Source organism: Odontomachus brunneus, unplaced genomic scaffold (genome assembly GCF_010583005.1).
Source record: "Odontomachus brunneus isolate Ranch 3 - 2012 unplaced genomic scaffold, Obru_v1 Obru_scaffold_021, whole genome shotgun sequence".
Classification (NCBI taxonomy): Eukaryota; Metazoa; Arthropoda; class Insecta; order Hymenoptera; family Formicidae; genus Odontomachus; species Odontomachus brunneus.
Genome location: NW_022639471.1, coordinates 1013013 through 1022985, shown reverse-complemented (window position 1 = coordinate 1022985; position 9973 = coordinate 1013013). Strand labels below are relative to the sequence as shown.

Below are 9973 nucleotides of genomic sequence, written 5' to 3'. Positions count from 1 at the left end.
ACACATCATAATTAGTAAATTATACAAGTGAAATCTCGTTCTTCATAATTTTGCATTGTTTGGGCTGCGCGGCAGCGCAGCAAGACAACAAGAGGATCAAGAGAACCGAGGACGCGCGAACAACGTTCGCGCGCTCTTCGCCTCCTGCTCCTCTTCTTCCTCCTCCTCCTCCTGCTCCTCATCCCGCGAAGCGATTCTGAGGAGATCGCGGGCGCGCGCGCACGCTGACAAGAGAACGCCGCGACGGCGACTCCGGCAAGTGAGCGAGCGAGCGTGCATGCGTGCGTACGTCCCGAAACGGAACGGAACTGAACGTAGCGGAGTGAGTGAGCGAGCGAGTGAGAGCAGGCCGCCTGTGTGGCCGGCCGCGGGGGTGGAGAGGAGGGAAGAAAGCGGAAAAAGACACGCGTCGTCATGGCGTTAACGTTAACGACACGAACCGAGCGTACTACGATGTGCCGCCTCCGACGTCGCCACCGCGCAAGAAGGTGCCGGTAATATCTCGCGCTCGCGCGCGCGCACACACGCTGACGCCTACAGTCTCGGCTACAGAACGTAGGTACGCCGCGAGAGCACGGCGACGATCTTCGTCCATTCGTTCAAACGGGAAGAGAGAGGGAAGGAGAGACAGAGAGAGAGAAAAAGATCGTACGTGGAGAGACAGCGATAGAGAGAGAGAGAAGGACGGAGAACGAGAGAGAGAGAGAAAGAAAGAACGAGCAAGTGTAAGGCCAGCATTTCATTTGTCGTACGATGAGTATTGTCGGATGTACCGATTGGCTGTCAGTAGCGCGCATGCGGCCACACGTATAACATTTGTTTTACAATATGTAATATAACCTTTTCTGCACTGTTTATCGGCCACCCGCCATATTGTTTCGTACACGAAACGTTGTAAGAAGTCGGTTTCTCTGCTCGACTTCGTTACGAGAAAAATCTGACAACTCTCCGACGGATGCCCCCCCACTTGTGTATACTTGTCGGGAACCAATCGGTACGTCCGACAAACTCGTCGTATACGACAAATGAAATGTTAGCCTAAGCAGCGCGCGCGTCGTCGTCGTCGGCCGCTCTGGCTCTTTCTTTCTGTCAGCTTCGAATCGCGTCGCGGTCGCGGTCCGGTATTCACCGAGATCTCTATTGGAAGCAACATGTGACGCGTCCGGTACGCGAGATCGCGAACGACTTTGTCAAGTCGCGCGAAAGCACAGCCACCGCTGCCGACAGCATCGCCACGGCCGCCGTCGATCGCAAGAAACAGACGGCGCCGTCGCCGTGTGCCGCTCGCGTGCGCACGAGAGGGAGGGAAAGAGAGAGAGAGAGAGAGCGCGCGAGAGAAGAGGCGCTCCTGTCTCCCTCTCTTTCTGTCTCTCAGTCACTCACTCGCTCTCTTTACGGGAGAGTGCGAGCGCGCTTAACCTAAAACTCTCTCTCGCTCGTTATCGCTTCCCTCGTCCTGTCTCGTGTCATCTCGTTTCGTTTCGTACCGTTTCGTCTGGTTTCGTCTCGCGAATCTCGTCCCCGTATCCCGGTGAGTCCATCGCACCTCGATAAGCGATCCCACGAATAAAGTCCAGACGAACCAGCGAGCAAGCAGGAGCAGCATCACCAGCAGTACGTCGAATCGATTGACTCGATCTCGACGCCGCTCGATCGCACGGAACGCCGAAAGATCATCTCGCTGTCGCATCACCACCGTCGCGCGCTTCGTCCGTCAGCGATGCTAACCTGTCGCGCGTCCGTCTCGTCGAGCGTTTGTCGGCGTGAACGCGTGTGCGAGTAGTTAGTGCCGCGCCTGAGCGGACGTCCGCGAGCGAATACCTCGCTCTCTCTCTACTTCTCTCGCATTCTTTCGCTTCGTGAGTGTCACCACGTTATTTCAGGTAACGCTAGAACATCGTAGACTCTCTCCTCCCTCCTCTGTTGGCTGGCGCGGGTGATGATTGTCCTTGTGATTTCCGGGGGGGCAGAAATGTCTGTCTGTCTAGTGGAAGGATAAAGAAGTCTGCCGGACAATGCTGTGGCCAGTGCCCTTGGTAATAACTGTGTGCTTACGCAGACTATGAAGAAGCCTCTGCCTGTACCTGGCCAGTATATACCCGTTAACAGCTGAGCACCTACGGTGAACCCTTTTGAGGAAGCCTTCTGCCTATATCCTACCTCGTGGGAAACACATATACCACTGTGTATGGTGTGGGCTTTTGTGTTACGTGTCCTTTCACCAGTGTGGACAGCTTCTCTGTTTTGGACCAAGGCTCAGCTTTCTGTGGAGATTTGCTGTGTGCGTGTACATGTATGTGTATGTGTGTGTGTGTGTATGCATATGTTTGTGAATCATACTGGATCTTGGACTCTGGGCATTGGACACCGGTGATCACCATGAGGTCCATGTCCAATGAAGAACCTGCCAAGCTAAGCTTCACAGTGGACACATAGAACACTCTCTCGATGAGAATGCATAAGTAAAAGGACACATGTTCTGGGAATTGATGGGTATATGCTTTTCCTGCAGGAGACCCACCAGTGGCAGGTTGAACAGTAAAATCTCTGAGCATATTTCGGCATCAGTAACTCCCCTCCATGTTTGTCTGGAGGAACAAAGAGGACCAGAACTGGGCTCATGTGACGCCCCAGCTCACAAGCCTCAGGTGAGCTTGTGCTTTGCAATTAATTGCAATAGAATATATTATTGTTATCAAAGCTTTGTTTATTTGGTCAGCGAATCTTTGTGATAAAATTTATGTCTGTTTATTCTTTCATTTGATAACTTTCACACAGGTCAAGAACACCTTTGAAAATCAAAAAGCAGAAGAGGAAGTTCCTGAGGAGGCAGAGGGTGGATCAGTTGAAATCGAAGCAGAAGAGTTAAAACAGAGCCAATCGAGTATGGCTAACACTATCAGCAACATGAAAATGACTAATCCCATCAAGGGGCTGGTCAGCAAACGCCGTAAACGTTTTACAGAAGATGGTTTTGATCTTGATCTCACATGTATCCTTTCTTATTGAGTAGATACAAAGAAAAGGAACTTCTGTTCTAACTAGAGATATTTGTAAACATTTAGAAGTTGCCTCTCTCTGATGTCTTTCATGTAACATTGGGTGAGAGTATAGTTATTTAGTCTGTATTTCTTTTATACAGAATCTAATATCTGATGCAATAGTTTCCAAAGCACATAGTTGACATGGCAAGTAGAACACATTAATTTAAATAATACATTAATTTAAATAAAGCCCATTCTACAATAGCTGTAAGAGTATGCAGTAAGATGTAAACAATAAACAAATTGACCAATTTCCATTATTCTTGGATTGTAATTCTATTAATCAATTAGCTTACTGCTTACGTCTTACTGCATGTTCTTACGGATATTGTAGAATAAATTTAAGAAGTCCTCTACCATTTTTTCAAACAATTATATAAAATCTCGAGATATTAATCAAAGAAGATTGGCAAACCAGAACGCATATTGTTGTGAATCGAGCTTTGTATCTCATCGAAAATGACCGAGACTTACGATTGTTTAGTGATCTAATAACACAGCTGTAACACGTTTGCAATACGTCGAAAAACAATTGTCTACGCGTTGCTCGCGTCCTCATTTCACCTTCAGTTGTCAGCTGATAGGCACTTTCCCTAAGAGATAGTTGCGTCTCAACGTTTTCGACGAGATCGCGCCGATAAAGTCGGTCCGCGCGCTCTGGTTCGTCAAACTTCTTACTCAGACTGATATGTTCTATCCACACACGCGCTTTGGATACTCTTGCGTCAGACACCCTATACACTATTGAAAAATAGAACACAAATATTCCATATGAGTTTAAGGAAGTTGATGTATGCTTTATCCTTGTGTCATTCTTATATACGACAAAAATTCCTTAACTACTTTATTTTTTATATCAGATATAAGAGATAATTTAATAGCAATGGGTTTCCCTGCCGAGAAGCTGGAAGGAGTGTACAGAAATCATATTGACGACGTTGTTAAGTTGCTAGAGTCCAAACACAAAGATCATTACAAGATTTATAATCTGTAAGTTGTTGGAATAGTAACGTTGAGACAAAATCTCTCAGTTTACAGAGCAAACTTTGTTATCGCGAACATGACATTAATGTCGAAATTTGTTCAGGTGTTCCGAGAGGTCCTACGATTGCAAAAAGTTCAAACAGAGAGTAGCTACTTACGCGTTCGACGATCACAATCCACCGAAGCTGGAGCAAATCAAACCTTTCTGTGAAGATGTGCACGAGTGGCTTTCCCTACACAAAGAGAACGTAGCCGTGGTCCATTGTAAGGCGGGCAAGGGTCGGACGGGTGTAATGGTGTGTTGTTATTTACTTCATAGCAAGCAGTTTGCCAACGCCATGGATGCTCTTAATTATTACGGAACTAAACGGACTCACGATAGGTAAACACCTCAAAGATTTATACGATGGAATATACTGTAAATAGCGCGACACCCTTCGAGCTAGCTCTCTTTCACACTTGATTTCATTATGTATTATAGGAAGGGAGTGACGATACCTTCCCAAAGGAGATACGTGGATTATTATGCAACCCTTGTTCAAGAAGGTCTCAATTATCAACCAGTGACATTGATACTTCGTAAAATACAACTAGATCCAGTCCCCATTTTTAACGGCGGTCAAGGAAGTAAGTGTGTCAAGTATAAATGTACATATCATTGCTATCTTAAAATTACTAGAGATTGATATAATTATTTTAATACGATGTTACACGACGATATACAAACTATTATAATACAATTAATACACTATTACTAGACTATTATAGTATAATTAGTATATCTATTAAATTTTATAGATCTAGGAAAAATTTTTTGTTAATATTTTCCTTGACTGTGATATCGCAAGTTCAGTTTATATAATGATTAATTATAATAATTGTCTTTAATATAATTTGTGTTAGGACTTACAATACGCTTTTCATATGTTGTATTTTAGGTCTGCGTTTTATGATCTCGGAATCTAACAAAAGGATATATATGAAAGATTATGAGGTACGGAAAGGTACCTCCTCTATAAGCATCTCGCTAGAGAGCTACGTAGCGTTGACGGGAGATATACGGGTGGACTTTTTCAACAGACCGAAAATGAAGCGGAAGGTATACCTTTATTAATTGATTACCTTTATTAATTCACTCTCCGTACGATAGATCGTTCAAACGTTCTGATTGTGTTTCCAGGAAAAGATGTTTCATTTTTGGTTCAACACATTTTTCGTCCGAGAATATACGAATTCCGATTACGACAATGGCGAATTACCGAGGTCGACAAGGGCATTGAGCTGCGACGGCACGGCCATGGAGTCGCCGATGGTTATGCCGCATGTGAGATCTAGAACTGGATCGTTGGCAAGCCTTGGCCCCATGCCGCCTACTCTCGTTTTACGGATAGACAAATGGGGCCTTGATGACGCCCATAAGGATAAGAATCACAAGCAGTACAGTTCAGATTTTAAAGTGAGTAGTGCTTCATCATACTTATCTTCACAGTATGGATACGAAATTGAAACAGTAGGCCGACTACTCGGCATCAGTCCCAAAGAATTCAAGTAAAAATTGCCTGACGTTAGAGTTCCTTCATTTGGATATGAACTAACGATAAGCTTTTCGCAATCACACTCGAACGCAACGCCACACGATCATTTGCGGTCTCTTAATTATAGGTGAGTCTATTTATGCATTGTGTCGGCGGGAGCATATCGCCGGCTGCACCGGCGACGACGAACAGAACCGGGGACGGTGTGCAGCTGGGGATGGCCGGACAGGAGACGTCGAGTGAATCCAGCGAGGCCGACAGCAGCGAGTGCGACACCACCGGCGACGAGGACGGTTGGGATTCTGGTGAGTCCTCTGCATCTCTGGTGGTGAACCACCGCCAACACCATCCCCTTACACACAGCAGTAGCCGTACACATGTTAACTCTAATCCGCGACTTAGTCTGAAAGAGACAGCCAAGAGTTTGCTGTCGCGCAGCGACAAAGGCAGGAACAGTAACAGGCAGAGCGTGGCCGGCGCGAATGCAAAGTGCGCTTCCGCGTTCACGCGTCCGGCTGCTCTGGACACGTAGTTAGTAGCTAGCTCGCTTCTGGTACTTAAGAAAGAGCGGTTTTTCTCCGTCGGTACTTCGCGCGCGCGCGCGCACACATACTCATATACACACATACAACACATACATACACATACAAGCACGCAAACATACATACATACATTCTCTCTTTTTCCTCGCAAAGTCGTACGACACGTGCACACGTTACGCGTTCTCTTCGCGAAGTCGCGGAACTACACACACGGTTGATGTATTTCTATTTTCGTTTTTTCTCTGCGCGCGCGTTTATTTAAGGGCTTGGTACGCATAGAGTGATGACTAGGAGCCGGATCTGTCGTTTTCTTCCTCTTTCTTTTTCTTTTCTGAAATAGTAATCGCTATACCCCCTCTTTCTTTTTGTACAGTCGTTACGTTTTTCACATTCTTCTGATCTATTTCTCCGTGTGTTTATTTATGTTTGTTTCTGTCTTTCTTTCTTTTTTTCTCTTTCCTCTCTTTCTCTTTGTTTCTCTTCGGTACGTCGGTGGGACCATGAGCCTTTCTTTTTCCGCATTGACAATTCGTATCTTACCGATTAGAATTCGCGTCGCGGTCACGATTGTTCACGTAATACTCGATAACGTGGACGATTGATCGTTGAACATCAACTCGCGCTTGTTCGCAACTCTCTGGACCGATCTGCGTAAATCGAACAGCTCACCTTGGGAAGTAACGCCATAACTAATGTGAAATAGTTCTCGCGACGAAGAGAGGTGCACATTCGGCCCTATACAACATTTGTGACAACAGCCCGACGTTTTATCACTTCGGCACGTAACAAAACGCGGACCACCGCGAACACGGTCGCTTACCAATTCGCTCTGGCGACTCGTGTATCTTGAACTCGTGTGTATTATCGCTTTAAACGATCGCAGATAGGATGTGATAGGATATTTATCTAAATGGGTTCTTCGTAATTGCACCGGAACGACACACCATTCGGCCGTCGGCGTAAGAAATTGTTTTTGAAAGAGAAAAGAAAGAAATTAATTCTTTATATTTTGATTATTCGCAAACAAAGTGAACCAATAAAAGAAATTTTGCGCAACGGCAGATCTTTTTCTCTCATGTCTTTTCTGTTTTTTTAAATCAGAATTCGCGTCATTCTCGGCAACGCGAAGCGAATTTTATTGATTCTTCAGCGATCCATGTGTATATTTTCTTCTTTTTTAGCGAAATCGCGCGTTCGCTCGTATTTAATCGAACTTTATCTGTGACTCCGTCGGAGTAGAGAATCGCGTCGGTACGGTAGGGGAAAGAGAAGGAGAATACGCAATACACATTGAAAACTGTCAGGCTGTGCGATATCCAAGGTCTTTTGGGTATCCTCTGAAAACGAATTTTTGAGCTCGCGTTAACGCGCGCGTTAACTCATTTCAATTGGAGCACTCTATCTCGTAGGATAACCTTTGTTCTGACTATTTTTCTTGTGATTATATTATATCTAAGTGATATACGCATACATTTTTATTATTATATATACATAGTATATATATTATATGTATAAACGTTTGAGAGATAAATGAAGAATTTATAGATATACGCAAGAGTAATTACATTTGACTAGTATAAAAACATATATGTAGCTTCACACACATATACGTACACAAACAACACACACATACACGAATACACACACACTCACACATATACAACAGAGACAAACCGACATACAGAGACAGACAGACAGAGATACTTATATTCCACCAAAGTAAATCGTAGTACAACTCTTGAACAATTTATGCGCTGTTAAGATAATCGTAAACGGGACGAGGAAGAGAAGGAAAGGAGCGTAACAGCACGGACCGGACGGCGACAAAATTCGGTTTTAAGAAAGCGGTGAATATTAAAACTGAATTTTTACAAATCGCGTGCCGGGATCTTTACAGTTCGCAACAGGAAGATATATGTTTGTTTGTCGTTTATCGTGACGAAGTACAAATTACGTAGAGATCAGCTTTTATACATGTCGTACGTTCGTTAAACCATCTCGGGATTTATATGCAAATGCCGCGGGTGCTGCCGACTAGACAGCGATTTTTCTACTCGGTTTACAACGCAAACGCGGATCAAACGGGACTCACAAACCTATAAGTAGTAAAAGTTCCGAAAAAAAGAGAGAAGAACGAAACGAGACACCAAGGTAGCGTACAAAGGGAGAAGAAAAAATGAAAGGGAAAATCTGAGCTAGCTAGATTTAAAACCGATTGTCTTTCTACTGTCTATATTGCTTTTTAATGTATAATACAGACAGGATTACACTTAGATACATACGTGACTTTTGTTGCGAGTGTATGTAAATATACATAATATATACATATATTCGTACATACATATATATATATGTATATGATAGGAAGTATAAGTTATGTAATTGAGTAATGGATATATAAATCCGACGTACACCGGCTTCGGGGTTGAACGAATAGTTATCACGTAATTGTCCGTCGAGTTGTGCAGTTTCCTTTTCGCTAGATTAATTAGGTGAAATTGTTAAGTAGAGGTAATATTGATAATTGTAATTGTCGATTAGAGCGCGATACGAGTAAGCATCGTTTAGTATTACTTTGTCGAATTAAAGCCGAGGAACTATCTCTTTGTACAAGGCTGGACTTGTGATACGGTGAAAATATAAATTGCGCGTCTTTTTCTCCCCCGCGACGACGACGAATCAGATTTTATCGGCGCACACACACACGGTATCATCGACGATTAGTAACATTTACATATTAGTATAACGTGAGTGAAAAGAAAGAGAAAAAGAAAAAAAATAAAGGGAACGGAAAGATTCTGAGACGTCTCCCGTCTCGTCGTGTGTTGATAACGAAGTCCGTTTCTAACAATTAGTGGAAGTGGAACAAACAGACAGACAAATAAACAAACATAAGCACACCCACTCACACTCACTCACGCACTCTGTACGTTCCGCCGTATCTTTGAATACATAGGAGACAATTATATTTATTGTATAATTAGGATTCCGTTAGAGCCTCTGATTAAGGATAAGATGAATGTCCATAGAAGATTTCTCCGCGAAAAGACCTCCGCCAGGAGAGCGTCTGTAATCGCGTTCGAATTCGTCACGCGCGTGGAAATATGTGAATATTAGTCTGTTCAAACGTATAGCGAGATGGAGCCCGCGAAGTTTATAGTTCGCGAAGAGTATCGTGCGACTCAAAAGTTCTCGAGATCTATATTTCCCCTTAATGCCCGCTTCCCATTCCCTCCTCCTCCTCAAGTTAGAATTAAGATTCGCGAGACACGAATTTGTAAATACGTAGCGATAAATTATGTCGGTGTGTATACTCGCGAGGGCCGATTCGACTCGTGGAGTACACGCAGAGGATGTCACACAGTGACGCGATCTTAATTTTAACGATAAATGTGTTCCCCGGTGCGTTACCGAGGTCGATTTTTCCCTCAGAGCATAGCAATATCGAGGTATCGCACGAACTTTGGCGGAAATGAAAGAGTAAGAAAGAGTATCAAATGTCTAATAATGCTTTCCCTCTTTTGTTCTAAAGAAATTCTTCTTTGTGCAAAGAAAAAGAGTTTAGGTAAAGTGTTATTGGACGTCATTTTCATCGGGGAAGGATAAAGAAACGGGAACGTCTTTCTTGAAAATCGACCAGCAAAACGACTATAACGACCGCTTCTTTTGGCCTCTGTCGCGAAAATCGACTTCGAGTCGCACGAGGAGGAGCCGGTCGTTGAAATCACGATCGCGCGAATCGCGGGATCTGTACATATATATGCGTCGCACGGCGTGCAGATTTTCCGGAGACGCTGCTGACTCCGTGACATCTCACGCCGCTCGCAACGAATCCTCTCGCCAACCCCTTTGATTTCCCCCCCCCCCC

General features: G+C 44.2%; 1 protein-coding gene across 12 annotated transcripts in view; it reads left to right on the top strand.

The window, feature by feature from the left end:
- The first annotated feature begins 283 nt into the window (after positions 1 to 283).
- The window catches only part of LOC116842078 (phosphatidylinositol 3,4,5-trisphosphate 3-phosphatase and dual-specificity protein phosphatase PTEN), a 25960-nt gene continuing 16270 nt past the window's right edge, over positions 284 to 9973 (top strand). For 2 of the 12 annotated variants that reach the window (XM_032810758.1, XM_032810760.1), the window contains exons 1-8: positions 1208 to 2648; positions 2779 to 2992; positions 3905 to 4034; positions 4132 to 4410; positions 4510 to 4655; positions 4967 to 5127; positions 5209 to 5484; positions 5691 to 5868. In XM_032810758.1, coding sequence (XP_032666649.1) covers positions 2475 to 2648; positions 2779 to 2992; positions 3905 to 4034; positions 4132 to 4410; positions 4510 to 4655; positions 4967 to 5127; positions 5209 to 5484; positions 5691 to 5868 — 1558 coding nt within the window. In that variant the 5' untranslated portion in view covers positions 1208 to 2474. Of the gene's footprint in view, positions 560 to 1201; positions 2649 to 2778; positions 2993 to 3904; positions 4035 to 4131; positions 4411 to 4509; positions 4656 to 4966; positions 5128 to 5208; positions 5485 to 5690; positions 9962 to 9973 lie in introns of those variants that run through there. The other 10 variants (XM_032810755.1, XM_032810754.1, XM_032810763.1 and 7 more) reach the window with 10 other exon arrangements.